At 39.3% G+C, this 19921-nt stretch overlaps 1 protein-coding gene across 1 annotated transcript in view; it reads left to right on the top strand.

Annotated features, from left to right (window-relative positions):
• LOC136865972 (serine-rich adhesin for platelets) overlaps positions 1-19627 on the top strand; it is a 211432-nt gene extending 191805 nt beyond the window's left edge. The window contains exon 10 of the mRNA XM_067142550.2: positions 14310-19627. Coding sequence (XP_066998651.2) covers positions 14310-14320 — 11 coding nt within the window. The 3' untranslated portion in view covers positions 14321-19627. The remainder of the gene's footprint in view (positions 1-14309) is intronic.
• Positions 19628-19921: the final 294 nt, after the last annotated feature.

Below are 19921 nucleotides of genomic sequence, written 5' to 3'. Positions count from 1 at the left end.
ACACTGTCGGCAGCTTTGAAGATGGTTTTCCGTGGTTTCTCATTTTCACACCAGGCTGTACCTTAATTAAGGCCACGGCTGTTTCCTTCCAACTCCTAGCCCTTTCCTAGCCCATCATCGCCATAAGACCTATCTGTGTCGGTGCGACGTAAAGCCACTAGCAAAATAATTATAATACTCACCTAGTGTATTCTTCTCGCCTACGGGTTTTGCTTCGAATTCTGGAATAAAGTTCTTTAAAATGCTGTTCCAAGAATTCAGTGTTTCTATTTTGTCAGTGTAACTTTCAATTCTGGAATCCCAAGTGACCAGTTTTCATTCTATCTCAAAAATTATCTTCAGTATTTATTTGACTTTCAAATAATTTTGCCATTTCCTTCATTTGCTATTATAGTTTATTTGATGTCTCCATGTTCAATAAATAAACTTTCACAATAAGTAAAATATTCACTCTATCACAGCACGATACCAAACAAGGTAAGGAAGAAAGATAATGGTTAGATGGATTGCTGACTCAATTGCATTCCATCTTCCACATTACGTCAAGCTGGTGTGAGAACACGAACTTGAGTGACGTTTCTGTATGCGCGGTGAGGTACATCGGGCGACTAGTTGCGCCACTAAAAGTCGCCAGAGCAGTTGTCGGCTCAGATGACGGCCGGCAACTAGTTGCTCAGTTGCGCCACTAGTTGCCCGCAGCTAATAGGCTCCATTTGATCCAATGGTCCGTGACTCGCCAGAACAACTAGTTGCGCTACTAGTCGCCCACGGCTAACAGCGGCCCAACTTCTCAACTACTTGCTCAGTCATTTTCATTGCTTCCTTATCAACACAGCTATTACAAATATCTGGAGTCCTCACTGTTGTATTTTTTTTTGTACAGAAATCTTATCAAGTTTACAAAACAGTTTCAAAAATACTGCCACCCACTTTGTTACACTTGCCTGGTTCATCATAAGGGAAAATTATTAATAGAATTAAGATATTGTGAGAGGTGTTTCACTGACTGAAGATGTCTTGTATCTGAGGTGGAACACACTTCTACAGTTACTGTTTCGCTGCTGCAATAGAGTTTTCTTAATCTGCACTAAGTGATCTACCAGTGCTTCATTCTAGTTAACTTGATTCAAACTTTGTGCTCTCAGCATTGCCATCAAATAAACTCAATTTACTTAAAACAGGCGAGTATGCTGCTACATTTTCAACTGCATAGTTTCTTTGTATATGTATAGACGTCATTGGATTACATTTTATTTTCTGTTACTGAGATCTGTACACACCATGCCTTCCATGTGTGATTGTAGTATGTGCTCTGAATAAATTCTTTCATTTTTGGAAGGGATTAATTTGGTTGTGAATTTTGTTAGTAGTGAAAGTGATGTGGGGGATGTTGGGGTAATTTTGGAAAGTGATAGAAGGGGGAGAAGTAATCATGAAGTTGATGTGCCTTCCACATGGCCTGACAGTGAGTTCTTGCCAGGAGCCAAACCTACTGTAAGTATATCAAATTTTAACTCAATCCCCAGATGTCTTGTATCTTTGGTGAAACATACTTCTACAGTTTTGACATTTTTGTCAATGAGAAGTTTTAACAAATTATCAAATGCTATAGACAAAACTGATAGATTTTATAAACAGGTAGTTGAGGGTAAGCCGAATAAACCATCCTTTTCTCCTCCTCAGTAAAAACTGAGCAGGAAATAGCATGTAATTCACCTGAGAAATAGTAATCCATACAGTTGTTGGGTGGTAGAGGTCATGTAGCTGAGAGATGGTGGATTCAAACCCCACCATCAGCATTATCACGCCAGACGAATTACAGGGCTGTACCTTACTATTGAGGCTGTTATTACTGCTTTTCTCATCTCATCGACACCTATGAATTCCAGTATGACATTAAACTGTTGAAGAAAGAAAATGAATTATAAATACTACATATAGATCTAGTGAACCAGACCTGTTCAGTAAATAACTGAACTTTGAAAATACCACACAAATGCAAAAAAACTTAGCACTTTCCATTAAATGGCACTGGATAGTAGGATCCTACTTAGGTAACTAGCCATTTGTCGCACATTTCTGAAACAATTAATTATTGCTGAGCACCTCTAGTTTGTGAATTTGTTGAATATGTGTTGAAATGTCTGAATATTACGACTAGCCTATTAACATTTACTTCTGCTTGTAACTGGGAAAACCGAGCAAATTGGCCATGTGGTTAGGTTCACATAGCTGTGAGTTTGCATTTAGGAGATGGTGGGTTCAAATCCCACTGGCAGCAATCCTGAAGATGTTTTTCCATGATTTCCCATTTTCATACCAGGCACCTTAATTAAGGCTATGGCTGCTACTTTTTCATTCCTAGCCCTTTCCTATCATTGCAACGCCAAAAACCTTTGTGATGTGTTAGTGTGACGTTAAACCACTAGAGAAAAACTGGGAATTTTTTTTACGGAAACACACAGTGGTGTGGAAAAAATCTGCCTGGACCAAAGAAAGCAGTGCTTGTCAGGTTGAACCTGAAAGTGTTGTTGATATCAACGGTATTGTGCACTATGAATCCCTACCTGAGGATCAAATAGTGAATTGCTGGTATTATTTCATAGTCTTTTGATGTTTCAGAGAAAATATTAGGTGTAAAAGACCAGACTTGTAGAAAAACAACTCTTGGAGCCTCCACCATGACAATGCACCATTTCACACATCACTGTTGATTTGTAAATTTTTGGAGAACATGAAGAAAACTATACTTCCTTGTCCATCCTACTCACCTGACCAAGTTCCAACAGACTTTCTTATATTCCCCAAACTGAAATTCACCCAAAAAGACAACATTTTCAGTCATTTGAAGAGATCCAACTGAAATTGCAGGCAAAACTGCACATGATCCCCCAAATTGCCTACCAGGGTTGCTTTCCATAAGTGGAAACAGCATTTGAAGGGTTGTATTAATAGAGGTGGAGAGTACTTGAAAGGGGACAAAACTAAGTAGGCTGCAGATAAGCCCTCTGAATAGTGATTTTTTTGAAGTTTGGTTATTTTTTGAACAGGACCTGTATAATGCTGCATCCGGCTTTTCTTTAAACATGACTTTTTAAAATTTATAAGTGTGTCTTGTCTGTCATGCCCCATGTTCATTGTACTTGCGATTTAAAATGCAGTAGGGCCTTGCTACCAAGTTAAAAACATTTATCATATTCATTTTTAACCCTGCATAAGTGTGGTGAAATAATGAAACATGCTTAGCGTGGCCAGCCTCTGAGATTCATTAATTAAATTCTGAGTGGTAAAAGTCGATCAGGTGCTGTACAGTATACACCGATATGCAATTGAATTAGAGATACATGGCTGGTAGGATGTAACGCCTCCTTTTGCCCTGATGATGGCAATGACAAGGTGTGACATGGACCCCACGAGGAATCAAAAGCATTAGGGAGCTATACTGATCCATGACTACCGCACAACCTCCCATACTACATGAAGGTTGGTCGGAGTATGGTCCAAAGGTTGATCGGTGTATGGTCCAGGTCGCGCATATCCCTCTCAGTAGCATATCAGAGATGTTCAATAGGATCGAGTTGGGTGGCCTTCGGGACTAGGGAGGCATCGTCATGTCTGTGGAGTGTTCACTGAACCAATCGGCCACAAGGTGAGAGTGATGGGCTGGTGCATCGTCTTATTACAGGAAAAGGTTTCCTACAGGCTGCTGGAGGCAAACAAATGGGTGGACATGATCAGACAACAGGTTCCTGTAACATTCGCCGGTAAAGGGCGTTGTCTGATATACCAGGGGTCTCATTTCATCCCTTGTCTTCATATGAGGACACTGCCAACTACCGGCTGAGCTGGCAAGAGGAACCCATTGTCTCATGTGCCAGGTGATGCACTTATACCCTGCCATCGTTGCGTACCAACTTTTACCTTGACTCTTGTTCTGATGTGTGGTGAACAGAGGTACCTTTATGGAATGGTGACTCCTGTACCCTATTGCGAGGAGGTGATTTTGGATGGCATAGCTGCTCACACTTCATTGTTGTCCATCATTGAATTTGATAGTGATGTGCTGCACTCTAGGCCCTCTATCATCTGAGCTAGCCAACAGCGAACTTCGTCATCAGTGTATTCTTTGGCAGTTGACCCTGATGCTGCTGGTTATCCCTGCATCCATGTACTCGTGGAACACCTTTGACACAATGGCCTGTGGAAAGCCTCTCGCCTGTGGGTGGGGGTAGTAGAATATATCCACAGTATCCTCTGAATGAAAGTGGAAACAGGGGCTCTGAACTTTAGAGCATGGGTTGACGACCATGGTTCCTCTTGCTGAGTCTCGCATCACTTCCTCTTACTTGTATCAGGTTCCTTACTTTCAGCTTTTCTGTACAACCTTCCTTAGTCTTTCTTAGTCAACCCTTGTTCTTTTCAGACCCTGATGGTATTTGGTTTGCGAGGCCTAGAAAGTCCATTTTCGCACCTTTCATGGCCCTTTCCTTTATTTTTCTGATACCTTCATTCTTTAATTGTTTGGACCTCTTCCATTTTCCCTCTGATTAGAGTTAAGAGAGAATGGTTACCCAGTTATACTTCCTCTGAAAACAAAACAACAACCATCACCAGTGTCAAAAGCCCAATGCTTGCATGACTTCGAGATGGATGACCGATACACCTGGCACCGATAATCTGGCTACAGTCAAATGCGCAGATATCTTGTGTCGTGCTTGTCCTGTAGTCAGCTGTTACTTTTATGGCTGGTACGATGTCCAACAACATCACAGTCACGTGCTACACCCTACTATTACATTTCCTAGGCTGACCACTGCACCATTTTGCCAAAATGGTAGCTGTCTCTTACTCAGTTGCTCATCAGTTGCCTCTAACTCACAGTTAGTAAATGTACTTTCAATTACAAGCAGGTCCATAAAATAACATAAACAATGGAAACAATGGAAACACTTTCTAGTAGCTACTACAGCCATTCTTATTCTCTTCATAGTTCATTTGACCTAAAACATGGTGAAATATAGACTAGAATAAATAGTTCAGTAGTTCTTATACATAAAGGAGGAAAGCTTCACTGAAGATAAGGCACATTATATACATTACCTGGTCACTACATTGCCTTAAAACAATGGTTACCTTCCTATGACTGGCAGTATAAGTGGTGGATGGAGGAAGGTACAGCAATGTACAGCTTTTGAGTTCTAACATGTTGGTAAAATAAATAATATGGTTGTGAGGTCTGGAAGGAGCGAGTTGGCCGTGCGGTTAGAGATGCGCAGCTGTGAGCTTGCATCCGGGAGATAGTGGGTTCGAGCCGCACTGTCGGTAGTCCTATGGTTTTCCATAGTTTCCCACTTTCACACCAGGCAAATGCTGGGGCTGTACCCTAATTAAGGCCATGGCCGCTTCCTTCCCACTCCTAGGCCTTTCCTGTCACATTGTCGCCATAAGACCTATCTGTGTCGTGCGACATAAAGCCCATTCTAAAAATAAATAAAAAGGGTCTGGAAGAAGAGACTGTGCTGTACCAACCAAGAGTTAATCTATGATCATGGGCAGTGGCTGGGCATTTAGCTACCATACCTTGTTATTCATATGTTTGTTGAAGTACAGCTCTGTAACTAGTGCTTCCAGACTCTCTCTTCTGGCTCCATCACTATCATAACTGTTCCTGCCGAGTGTCTTATACTTCTAAGAGTAAAGTTCACAATTTGTTAATATGTGTATGAACTATGTGGGTTCAGCTTCACTGTAGAAACTCTGTTACTTTTGAGGGCATATTTAAAATTTATACAGTTCTATTTCCTGTTTATTGTGATGAGTGAGATTTTTATGACAAGTTATTTCTTAAACATTATTGTTATATTGTGTTGACTTTTGTAGTGAAAATATAAAATACTACTCCATGAAAGTTTCTCTGAATGTATGAATGTTTGAATGTATTAGATTATGTTGAGCAATATTTTACCATGATATAGACCTTCAGCTTATCAGGTTGTGTCTTACCTGTAATGCCATGAGATGATCGAAAGCCTTGGTCCCAAAGTGTTGAGACCACAACAACAGAGTCTCTAAAATTAAGGAAAGGGAAATGCTGCAGAGATGTTAAATACAGTACAAAAATGACCACTGCACTACAGTGTTGACATGTACAGTCAAGTGCATGGAATTTTGCCTGCCAGAATAGAAACAGTGGTTTATGTCGGTGATGGAAGGTTACAACTCCTCTGCTCCACCTTATCTCGTTATAGCAATTCTCTTGTGTTGATTGGTAGCCTATGCTTACCCTTGATTTATAAAGTCTAACTAGGACAAGATAGCTAAATGATAAAGTTAAAATAATTTCATAGACCAAAAACTTTAACCAGTATTCCAAATTAATCACAAATCTTCATTTAATTATATGCTTACTAGTTTGCTAGAAAATGAATTGGAAGCAGATATTTCAATCTCTTCCATATTGTGCAACGTACTGTATCTGCTTTTCGTTGGTATGAAACATCTTAAAATATTGGGCCATAAAATTAAACATACCAGTATCATTTGCAATAAATTTATTCCTTTATTAAGATTGTAAATACATCCTCCTCTATCTCTGCTTCTTTCTTTTCCAGACCCTCTCCCTCTTACTGATGCCCAGAATTTGTCTGTGTCAGAACAATCCGTTCTTCAAGCAGTTCGAAATTTACCCAATGGTTCGTCTTCTGATATTGATGGGATTAAACCTCAGCATATTAAAGATTTGGTCTCTAAATCAGCAGGAGATGCTGGTAAGCATCTTCTTCAGGCCATAACACAACTATGTAACCTTTTGCTGGATGGTAAAGTACAGTAAATGATGCTGTTTGTCCTGTAGTGTATGGTGCTTCATCGATAGCACCCAACAAAACGAATGGAGGAAACTGCCCCAGCATCATTAGTAATGAAATGAAATGGTGTATGGCTTTTAGTGCCAAGAGTGTCCGAGGAAATGTTCGGCTCGCCAGGTGCATGTCTTTTGATTTAATGCTCGTAGGTGACCTGCGCATCGTGATGAGGATGAAATGGTGAAGATGACACAGTCCTCCCTGCCAGCAGAATTAACCAATGATGGTTGAAATTCCCAACCCTGCCGGGAATCGAACCCACGATCCCTGTGACCAAAGGCCAGAACACTAACCATTTAAGCATGGAGCCGGACTCATTGGTAATACTTTTCAGCGATTGGTAGCTAAATTGGTTTGTAGGTCCATTAAGGGAGAATTGAAGGAATACTTTTATCTACATCGGCTTGGATTCAGTACACGCAATTGATGTGAGGCTTTAATGCAATGTCCATTCTTTCCTGAATGTGACTTTGTGCAGTAATGAAGTTGTACTCAAGAATTGCATAGAAAGGGATTCTATGCTTCTAATTATTAGAGAGAAGATTCCCGAGTTTTATGTCTTTCTTGGGCAGGTATATAGATACTAAAGGCACTTTTTAAGAATTTACTTGCATGGAATTCCCACACTGTGTATATTCTGCTAAAAAATTGTTTTGCAATTCCAAAATTAGCTTTCTTAATGCTGACCACACTAATGTGGTTGTGTCCTCTAATTCTCATGGAAGCCAATAGTCTACTGAGAAATTGACTTGAATCCATTTTAATCATTTCATTAGAGGACCAAATTGGACCTTGGCAAATTTATTCATAAGATTTGGTGGACTCGGTATTAGTAATGTATTTTTATCTGCATTTATTGCTTCGGCTGATGAAGCTCTGGACTTTTGTCAAGTCACAAGTTTCGTTTCATGGGGATGTTTCTGAGGAGTGCCATTTGCCAGAAGCTCTTCAGAAATGGTCAACTCTGAACAAATCTCTTCCTTCATCACATCTAATGTCCAGGAAAACTGGATTATGATCAACACTGCAAGGATCCATACAACACGTATTTTGTACCACGATATAGCCGTAGATCAAGCAAGGTTTCACGCAATTCAAGAGAAGGAAGCTAACTCTTGGCTTACAGTAATTCAAGAAGTATAGGAACTTTTATGGATAACACATCTTTTCGCATTACAGTAGTCTTACTCTTGGGTAGCAAAATACAGTAGAAGTCTGTTAAAGCAAAAAATTTACTCGCTATAGCATCTTGTCATTATATCCGATTTATGTAAAAGTTGGAAAAAATAAATTTAAAAAAACATTAAAATCGGTATGAAACATCAATCTGTTCATTTGAAACGTATGTTTTTGTGTATGGTTTCCATACTAAGGCTTACTCGTTGGTTGTTTCTAATTCCAACACTATGTGAACGTGCATGTTTAATTTCATTGTTAAAAATTGTAATGCTATAGAATCACTCTTGAGATTTCTGTGACAATCATTCCAGTCTTCGTACTCAAACAGAATCACCTAACCTTACTTAACAATTTATGTATCATGAAAATATATTTCAAGCCCCAGTAGATTAATGATAACCTTTTTGCTATACATTACTTGGCAACAGTCTTTCTGAAATTTAGTGAAACGTGCAGTGGTGCACCCTGTGCCATATCTTCAGAAGTATTAGGCTGCATTCTTTCTCAAGTTCAGTACTTATGATAGTACTAAAATTACGCGATTGTTTACTGTACACTTTATTTCTAACAAGTCAACAACTGCTTTCCGCCACATTATTTATGCATTTGTTACGAAGTCATGTTCTGCACTTTCGTTTCAAACTTAAAGGTTGTTTACACTAGTCAACAGGTGTTAGTAGTCGACTTTTGAAGGGTCTTTGAATATAGACGATAGAGCTGGCTAGCGCACATCAAGAAATTGATATGGAAGATTGATTGCATTCAATATAATTGTGGGAGTGCATACATTTTGAGAATGTTGAGAGATAAACCTCACTAACGACTTTCTGTAGAGGTTAATGTACTATAAATTTGCACATTGTGTGCTTTGTTTGCTTTATGTCACACCAAAACAGATAGGTCATGTGGCGACGATGGGATAGCAAAGGATTTGGAGTGAAAAGGAAGCGACTGTGGGGTAAATGAAGGTACAACCCCAACATTTGCCTAGTGTGAAAATGAGAAACCACAGAAAACCATCTTTAGGACAGCTGACATTAGAGTTCGAATCCACTATCTCCTGAATGCAATCTGATAACTACGTGATTCAAACCACATGGCCACTTGCTCAGCTCTACTATTATTATTATTATTATTATTATTATTATTATTATTATTATTATTATTATTATTATTATTATTATTATTATAAATACATAGAAAATTAAAAGTTTTATTTAACAGTTTCACCTTTTCAATACAAAATTTTTGCAATGCGGCTCACATTACAAATGAAACATTTATTTGGTACTAGTTTCGACCTAAGGTCAAGGTCATCATCAGCCAATAACACGAATTGCACAATATATCAAATGGTCCGCAAACAATGTACATATGCCGTAAAAATAATGTGGTTTGGCACTATAAAGTTAAAAGTTGATGATGAAAAATAGTCACAATGGTGATAAAAGTTTTAAATTATGCATAAAATGCATTAGAAATAAGGCACTTAGCTGCAGTTGAAGGATGATTCAAGTTGATTAATCTGGATGCTGAAGATTTTTAAAACTTGTGTATCATTCATTACAAAGTTCTGATAGCTATAAGTCATTATATGGTAGCAGTGGCATTTAGAAATGAAGTTATGCACATGCAGTGAATAATGTAGAAAAATGTTACATTGATGCTGTTCAAAGAGCTTCTAGTTTGATGTCCTTAAAAACTGAAGGCAAAAGTTGCACATGAAGGTCAAATTATTACTGTGAAGTAGGTGGTGAAGATTCACAGTTCAGTGTGGAAACAAGTGGACTGATAAATAATAATAATAATAATAATAATAATAATAATAATAATAATAATAATAATAATAATAATAGCCAAATTAGTACAAGGGCTGTTGAAAAACGTGGCTATCGAATAGCAAAAAGTAATAAAAATAATGAAAATATAATATGTGACTCGCCTTGCGCTGAGGTGTGTTGGATGCATTGCATAACTGATATGAAGGTAAGTATGAGTAGGGAAGATCAGGAAGGGAGGGGAAAAACAGGGTAAAGTAGATCAGAGAGAACAGGGAAGGGAGGGGGAAGTGAAGAGGGCTATTTTTATGGCAGGGCTGAGGGGTGTGGGAATAGGGGTAATTACTGTGGAAAGGTACGATGAATTGAATGAAAAATCAATTTATGATTTGTTAAATTAACATTTCTAAAAATAATAATGAGAAGGTCAAATAGAATATTGGATTTCTCCAAAATGTCATTAAGGTTGTAGTTTGAATTAAAAAAGTGATCTAAATGTATAAAACAGTTTTCCGTAATATCAAGTAGGGGGCCTATGATTAATATCTTAAGGATTTTCATATCTTGCTCTACATTGGTAAAATTATGATTGTAATCTTGCATGTGCTAACCTACTGCTGAGAATTTGTTATATCTTTGGGCATTAATATGTCCTGAATATCTCGTATTGAAATTCTAACCAGTCTGTCAAACATGCGAAAAATTGCAATTATTACACTTGATTCTGTAAACTCCTGATTTTGAGAAACTATAAATCCTGTTAACTGATGTGGAATTGTATAGGATATCTGCACTTTTTTTTTGTTAGTTTTAATTATGCATAAAATGCATTAAAAATAAGGCACTTAGCTGCCGTTGAAAGGAGGATTCAAGTTGATTAATCTGGATGCTGAAGATTTTAAAACTTGCGTATCATTCGTTGCCGAGTGTCTGCAAACCTGTTTATGGATGTCAGGCGTCTTTGGTAGCTGAGGGACAACATTTTGAACTTCAAATGTAATGCCAGGTTGGTTTTAGACTAATAATTTCACTAGAAATAGCTATGTGTAAATGTGAATTGCCGCAATGCAATGCGGAAGAAAGGCACACTGGCTAGCGACTGTGTGTTGTTGCACTAGCTGTACCATGCTCCGAGTAGTGTTGTGACCAAAGCTAAAGAAAAAACCCTGTAGCTGTGTCAGCAGCATAAGTACCCGTTCTTTTAAAGAGGAATAAATATCAATCAATTGTTGATAATTACGTTTTTGTCATCTTTGCGGTTGAAACGTTTAGGCCATGGTGTTCCAAAGCAAAGAACCTTGTCTCTGAAATCAAGGAACTACTACAGGACATTACAGATAATTCCTGAGCTAATGGGTATATCGAGCAGCACATCGGAATCGCTATCTAGAGAGGGAATGCTGTAAGTATCATGGGGACGTTCGCTTACTCTTCTTCCTTGAAGAATATTTTGTCATTTCTTGTATTGATAATTATTTTAGTATCATTGTATGCTTTTTTCATTGAATATAATAATATTCATTAATTTTAGTTGTATTGCAATCAGTACTGTAGAAACAGTTATTGTTGAAGAAATGGTGATAAACTAATATAAGAATATAATTATTTAATCTCATATAAAGAAAATGTACACTGACTGACAGAGTAAATGCAACACCAAGAAGGAGTGGTCAGAACTTTATGCCAATTGCAGGGTAGACTGACGTCACTGAGGTATGCTCATGATGTGAAATGCGCCGCTGTGCTGCGCACGTAGCGAACGATAAATGGGACACGGCGTTGGCGAATGGCCCACTTCGTACCGTGATTTCTCAGCCGACAGTCATTGTAGAACGTGTTGTCATGTGCCACAGGACACGTGTATAGCTAAGAATGCCAGGCCGCCGTCAACGGAGGCATTTCCAGCAGACAGACGACTTTACGAGGGGTATGGTGATCGGGCTGAGAAGGGCAGGTTGGTCGCTTCGTCAAATCGCAGCCGATACCCATAGGGATGTGTCCACGGTGCAGCGCCTGTGGCGAAGATGGTTGGCGCAGGGACATGTGGCACGTGCGAGGGGTCCAGGCGCAGCCCGATTGACGTCAGCACGCGAGGATCGGCGCATCCGCCGCCAAGCGGTGGCAGCCCCGCACGCCACGTCAACCGCCATTCTTCAGCATGTGCAAGACACCCTGGCTGTTCCAATATCGACCAGAACAATTTCCCGTCGATTGGTTGAAGGAGGCCTGCACTCCCGGTGTCCGCTCAGAAGACTACCATTGACTCCACAGCATAGACGTGCACGCCTGGCATGGTGCCGGGCTAGAGCGACTTGGATGAGGGAATGGCGGAACGTCGTGTTCTCCGATGAGTCACGCTTCTGTTCTGTCAGTGATAGTCACCGCAGACAAGTGTGGCGTCGGCGTGGAGAAAGGTCAAATCCGGCAGTAACTGTGGAGCGCCCTACCGCTAGACAACGTGGCATCATGGTTTGGGGCGCTATTGCGTATGATTCCACGTCACCTCTAGTGCGTATTCAAGGCACGTTAAATGCCCACCGCTACGTGCAGCATGTGCTGCGGCCGGTGGCACTCCCATACCTTCAGGGGCTGCCCAATGATCTGTTTCAGCAGGATAATGCCCGCCCACACACTGCTCGCATCTCCCAACAGGCTCTACGAGGTGTACAGATGCTTCCGTGGCCAGCGTACTCTCCGGATCTCTCACCAATCGAACACGTGCGGGATCTCATTGGACGCCGTTTGCAAACTCTGCCCCAGCCTCGTACGGACGACCAACTGTTTCAAATGGTTGACAGAGAATGGAGAACCATCCCTCAGGACACCATCCGCACTCTTATTGACTCTGTACCTCGACGTGTTTCTGCGTGCATCGCCGCTCGCGGTGGTCCTACATCCTACTGAGTCGATGCCGTGCGCATTGTGTAACCTGCATATCAGTTTGAAATAAACATCAATTATTCGTCCGTGCCGTCTCTGTTTTTTCCCCAACTTTCATCCATTTCGAACCACTCCTTCTTGGTGTTGCATTTGCTCTGTCAGTCAGTGTATATAACTAATGTGACTACACAGTCTGCCACTGCTGAACTTTACTCTGCCCTGAGCATGTTTGTGTTTGTCACTGAGCTACTCTAGGGGATATCCCTTTTCACATCTTTGGACTACTGTTCATGGCTCAGGTTAACTTAATCTTTTCTCCTTCCTTTTCTCTTCTTACCTAGAGCTGACCTTTGTTCACAGGTTAGTGTTTGTGTGCCAGAATTTACTTCAAACCAGTAACTGGCTAGTGTAGCCAGCAGATGTTAAGTAGGCCCTGCCAACATTAGATAAAACACTATTGGAAACTAGATGCATTGACAAGATTCCATGATCACTGTACTATGAACTCAACATGATCTAATAAGCTGAAGGTCTGTTTTAAGTACATTGCGGTCATGAAAGTAAAAGTTTTATATTTTACCTTGTGTCGGTTTTAAATAGCGAGCATTAAATATAAGGTATAATCTATTCAAAATCCCCATCGTTTGGGAGTTGGTGTCGTCTTAAGTTGGCACGGTAGTTAATGCACCAGTTTTAGTCATATACTAAATTAAACCATTTTGATTCTGATTATTTTTCCTTATAGAAATCTGTGTGATAAAATCAGCTGGAGAAATGATGTTGGTTTTGTATATTATCCATTAAAGAATGTCTTTCAGATCGAGAGAAATCTTATCTTCATTACTGCTTCTGTTCTGAGAATCTAGAATTTTTACTCTTGCTATAAATATTGTGCTGTTGATATGCAAGTAACTGTGACTCTAGTTGGGATGGGGGGCATATTCAACTGCATTGCAAGCTATGAACTCTTTTTCCCTGCAGCTCACTCTAGTTGTCCATTCAGATTAATTCATGTGTTTGGTCTACAGTCATAACTCTTCTGCCTCAGGTTTGTTGTCAATTGGCAGCTGAGGTAGAAAAGTTCAAACAAACTTGCCATGGTATGTTCATGTACTTTGTGAGTTAGATATTCTCCTCACACTAATTTGAAGAATAGCTGTTTTTAGATTCATAGTTCTAGGAATTACAAGTTATTTTTAGTACTGTTCACATTTTTTCTGTGTGTGCTGTCTTGCTAGGTTGTCTTATGACAGATCGTTGTCCAGTGAGTGTGTTGGATATGTGGTATGAGTCATTTGAACATTGAATTTGGGTGATGGTGAGTTCAAACTCCACTGCCATTATCCCTGAAGATAATTTTCTTAAATTTCCCATGTTTACTTCAGGCAAATGCTGATACTGTATCACTGAAAAGTAAGCTGTGTTAGTACAACATTAAACAGTTACCAGAAATTAATCAATAAAGTTTCCCTCTCCTTGATTAGTAGCTGCTAGTTTCTTATTATGGCTTTCTTCAAAATTTGTATATCCTAGTTTCGAAAAGATTTTATTTCCTTTTTTTCTTCTTTTTTTGTGTGTGTATGTTGAATTACGACTGGTTCCTTTTCAGGAGACCACTGAATGGAGAGAAATATGAAAAGACCAATCATGTTCTTCTTATGTGTGCATCATCAGAGCCCCTCTCTTAGTAGATGTGGACAATCCTCAACATCCAGGGAAATTGAGCTGAACTGTATTTAAGAATAGATTGTCCTCTGTAGTGGTCATATACCCCTTAGTCCCGTTTCCTGGTACAGGGTCGGGGATAAGGTGAGATGAAATTCTGTGGCATGTTTTTATGGCTGAATTCCCTCCCTGATGCTAACCCCTGAGAAGGACATTTTAAACAGTCCTTTAATACTAACCATGCGTACCTGTCTCAGCACACCCTAGTCTGTCTCCGATATGCATATTAACCAATTAAGATGTTGTTATTTCTTTTATATCTGACTGTATTTAGAAAATTCTTTTAATATATAACTGTATATGTTTTAAAAGGTGTAATGAATCTATGATTTTATGGATTAAAGTAGAGAATGATAGAAATGTATATTGTTGTTAAAAGTGTTATCAAAGAATGTATTGTTTTTTATAAATGGTTTATAATATCTTATTTATAACTAGCTTTCTCTTAAAAATGTAACTTCCTCCGGAAAGTTTTGAGACTAAGGCTGTAATTGTAATGAAAATTAGAATTAACTAGAGATATTTTGTAGCAGGTGGTTCAGTACTCTTTAACCTTAAACTGACCCTTGGCTGTGATCCCATGCAGTTCCACCAGATGTTATGGCGGTTAGTAACGAGGTGTCTGTACTCCGGTGGTATTGCTTTCTGGGTGGTGGTAAAGCAGTGTATGAGCATAAAATTCTGTGTGAAGTTGGCAAACACACCCACAGAAAACTGGAACCTAATGCGGACGGCTTATGGTGAACAGTCTTTATCATGAGCACGAGTGTTTCAGTGGTACAGAAGTTTTGTGAATTGTGAGGAGTTGGTTGAGGATGAGCCATGGTCCAGACGGCTATTCACAAGTTATTCAGATGACAACTTTTGAGCACATAAGGAATAGCCTACATATGGGCCTGGATAAGATTCTAGATTTTTATGGTTGTCTTTCCTAATTTCACACACACAGTGTTATGGTATTTTCAGGTAAATATTCCATCTTTACAGTACACTTAATTTTATTCTTTTCAGAATAATATTAGTTTAGTAAAATGGAACTTGTTTCATCCCATTGGGACATCTTCAGCCATAATCGTAAGACAAAGTTTACAAAATATAAACCAAAGATACATTAAAATTCACATGTTAAAACGCACCAGGTAGTTATTGATATATTCTGTCCAGTGCCAATTAAAAACATAACTCTTGTCAACTTGCATGCAGTTAGTGTTAAAAATGTATAAAAATGCTTACAAAAGTTGTTTATGCAAGTTTCTTGAAAAAAATATGGCCTATAAGTAAGCCGGTAAGGCTGGATTGTAGAATTACTGTATAGTTGAAAAATTGAATTTTTAGTGAAGTTAGCCAGTGAGCTGATTTGATTCTAAAGCTTGGGATAGGAGGAACTTTTCTTGAAAATACACAGACTGGGTGTGGGCTTGTCTTTGCAAGATGTTAAGAGAAGAAATTTCTGCGCTGGTCTTGTGTTATTGCAAACAGCTTGTATGCTATATGCAGTTTAGTTCAAGTTAAGTTGACAGTGTGGGCTTAAATATGAAATTTATCTCTTGTAATTTCTCAAAGAATTTTATGCTCATCCATGCTCTGTCACCATCCAGACAACAATACCACCAGGACACAGACACCTGAACTACTAAGTGCTGTCTTGCCACCCGGAAGAATTGCACAGAATCACAGCCAAGAGTCATTTCAAGGTTACACCTGCTGACAAAGTATCTCTAATTGATTCTCATTTTCATTACAATTACAGTGTCAGTATCAACACTTTCCTGATAATGTATGCATAATCAAACTAATGTTGAATTATTTGGTAGTTGATCATACTTTCAGAATGATCATCGTAGAACTAACCAGTGATGATGTAGAGAGAGTTGTAGGAGTTAAAATGATGCTTCAATTAGTTACATATTCCTTTGAGGATATACTAATCTCTGGGTATGTCTGTGATATAAGTATGATAATTTGTTTCTGTTCCACTATGTTAATGTTAATATGTGCTCAACTGCCAGGGTTGCCAGATGTACAGTTGAGGAAATCAATGGGGCTCGTATCCTGGAAGCTGTAAACTGATAAATTTATTGTTATATTGAGGCCTTATCATTTATACATGTACTAAAACACATTTTATTTTAAATCAAAAGTTAAGTTCCCAGAAGGAGACCATAATTTAATTCCATTGATTGCAAATGTTAAAAACATTCAAGCTCTTTAGGCCTTTTCAGTCGCGAAATTACCAGTGTTTCGCCCCAGTGTAGCACTGGGGTCACCCTCTGATGCTAGCAGGCTAGTGCGCTGTTGAGACACCACTGGAAGCCTCCTATGTAGGACAATTCTGTGACCGTGCTCTAGGGGAAGCATGTGCCTCCACTTGTATAAATACCTGCCTTTGGCCTTTAGGCCTATATCAAAAATTAAGTTCCCAGGAGGAAACCATAATTTAATTTCATCGATTGCAAATGTTAAAAACATTCAAGCTCTTTAGGCCTTTTCAATCCAACTGCTACACTGGGGCAAAATGATGGTAATTTCACAGTTGAAAAGGCCTAAAGAGCTTGAAAGTGTTTAACCTTTTATTTTATTACTTGTATCAGCTCATTCAGTTTCAGTATATTTTTCATTTCCCTGAACGACTGGTAACTTTTTTTTTGTCATTCTAAGTAATTTCATAAAATTCTTTGCATGACACTGAAGAAAAATTTACAGAACTATCCATGATTTAAATCATTTCTAACAAAGCAACAACAAAAGCATTCCATAAGCTATGAAAACACAACCTTACTCTGCGACAGAAATCGGTCAAATACTATGTACAAGAAGTGATTTCCGACCACATCAGATAGCCTGTCCATTATTACATGTTGTATCTGTCAGGCTGACCAACTCAACAATCACCAATAACTTAAGCAAAGAACTCAGACATCAGAGAGAAAAAGAAATAGTGAAAAAGATTTGTCCTCTCTAAAAGAAATAGAGCTATTACGAGGGTGAATCAAAAAGTCAGTTACACTAGCTCACCGCGAGAGCACACTGTGTGTCGAGACCATGGTCAATGTGGAGCAAGCTACAGTAACTGCTGACACGTCCGATAAGCAGGTTGGTGTGGTATCCCGTCGTGTTCTGTGTGCAGAGCGGGCTAGGCTCAATGGCGCTTCAACTGGATGTTCACTCCAAATCGGAGGTGCGTGCAGCGATCAGATTTCTATGGCTCAATTGCATGGACATTCATAGTGAAATCACTGCTGTATATAGTGAACGTGCAATTTCTTGCCCAGGTATTGTAAAGTGGTGTAAACAATTTGATGCCGGCCGCATGGATCTCACGAAAGCAGGCCCGCAATGTCCAGTACCATTGCAAATGTTGACCCTGTGGATGGGATCATTAGAGAGAATCGGTGCATAACATTGCAGGAAATTGCCAGCATGCTGAACATTTCGTATGGCAGTGTGTTCTCCATTGTTCACCAGCACCTTGGATTTCGTTAACTCTGTCAAAGATGCGTCCCACATCTCCTCACCGATGTTCACAAGGGACAATGTCTCCGATCATCACTGGCCTTTTTGAACAGTATTCTGTGGAAGGCAATGAGTTTCTACAGCGAATCATCGCAGGGGATGAAACTTGGGTCTACCAGTTCGCCCCCCAAACAAAGAGTACTTCGATTGAAATGGGGAAAATTGAGGGCTGGTGTGATTTTGTTGCACTATAATGCAACACTTCTAACGGCCCGCCAAACGTCCAAACTGCTGCAGCGATTCAAGTGGGAGGTATGGCAACATCCTCCATACAGTCCAGACTTAGCGCCATGCAGTTATCATGTGTTCGGTAAGCTGAGAAAGCATTGCAGTGGACAACAATTTTGAAACAATGAGGAGGTGAAAGCAGCTGTCTCCTGGTGATTACATAGCGCTGGAGGTGATTTCTACGCATCCGGAATAGAAAAGTTGGTTGACCGTTCCGAGAAATGTTTACAGTCTTTTAGGGACTAAGTGGAAAAGTGAACTTACATTGTATGATGTCATAGCCGTGTTGCCTATGTGTAGTTGGTTTCATAAACGGCCATAACTTGGAAGTGTAACTTACAATTTGATTCACCCTCGTAGTATTCATCAGAGGTGAGACTCTTGCATATTTCTTTTGAGGTTCAAAATATGGGACAATTGCTCTTCCAGATAAGAACTGTCCGGGACATGAGACATTTAGCACAAATGTGATACTATTCTATAAAATCTAAAATGCCTGGCAACCCTGCTAGCAGCAGATCAGTGAGAAACTTTAATAACAGGAAGCTTTCTCATAGATTGTGAACTGGCATCTTTGTCCATATTAATGTAGTGCATACCCTTGCAAGTCTCTCATAATTCTCTACATGAACAGTAATTTTTGAATGAGAATGTAGAAGCGTATAACCTCAATTTCCAGGAACTGCATCCAGAACTAGATACTTTCTTGAGTTTAGGTGTAAGTGAACAGAAAGCATAGAGTATATCCCAGTGGTATAATTGATCCCTTGTTTACTTAACCCGGGATCACTTGCACTGTTAACAGTCTTCCTTATAATAACTTGAAGATATAAAGCAATATCTTACTCATGTACTGACAGTGCTTTCTTAAACATCTATGTCACAATTTTCAGGACTTCAGTAAGCAAAGGAAAATCCTACATCTGTCAGTAACATTATTGCTTCATTGCAGCATGAAATGTTAGAAAATCTAACACGTGAGTCATCTTTTGGATCTCGTTATAATTTGTAGTGCACGGTGTATGTTTCATGTTAGTTATTGTGACATTGTGTTTAGCCTTGTCAGGCCATATATGATGACTGCATTTTTGGTTTCTATCTTCATAAAGGCCATGGAAGAGTGTAAAGTACAGTAGAAGGTTTCACTATTCACAACAGAAACACGAAAGTGATCCCGGGTTAAGTGAGGGAGAGTTGACCAAGAGAGGTTACACAGAAAGGATAAGAGAGAAATCCAGGCTTGGCTGAGGTTGTGTGATTGCCGCACCTGGAAAAGGAATATACATTGTTTTTATGTAGATACCGCCGTCCCCCATAGTGATATTTAATAAGATTGTTTGTGAACTGTAGAGAGTGGTTGTGCATATGAAAATATGTTGTCTATGTATTGTAAACATGCTATCTATTACTGATGTTGTTCCACACTATGGTAATAAATTTGTGTGTATTGTGCACTCTGAATTTGTGTGTACATCTCGGCCTCTATCCTCGACGACTGACTCTTAAATTTCCTCAGTCTGCTTCTCCACTCTCCATACAACAACCTATTTTTGCTTTCTGTTACTAAACTTCCACAAACCTCACCAAACTCATCCTCTCACAAGAGACTGCCCTAGCATTCCACCAACTCACTCATTGTCTGTAATTCATCAAAATTTCACTTCTCATCTCAGTTGAGAACCTAGCACCCATTTCCACCATCATTTCCAGCACACTACACAACACATCCAGGGAATGAATGTACTTTGTATGGAT

This window comes from Anabrus simplex, chromosome 3 (assembly GCF_040414725.1).
Source record: "Anabrus simplex isolate iqAnaSimp1 chromosome 3, ASM4041472v1, whole genome shotgun sequence".
NCBI classification, from domain to species: Eukaryota; Metazoa; Arthropoda; class Insecta; order Orthoptera; family Tettigoniidae; genus Anabrus; species Anabrus simplex.
This window is presented reverse-complemented; position numbering and strand designations above follow the sequence as displayed.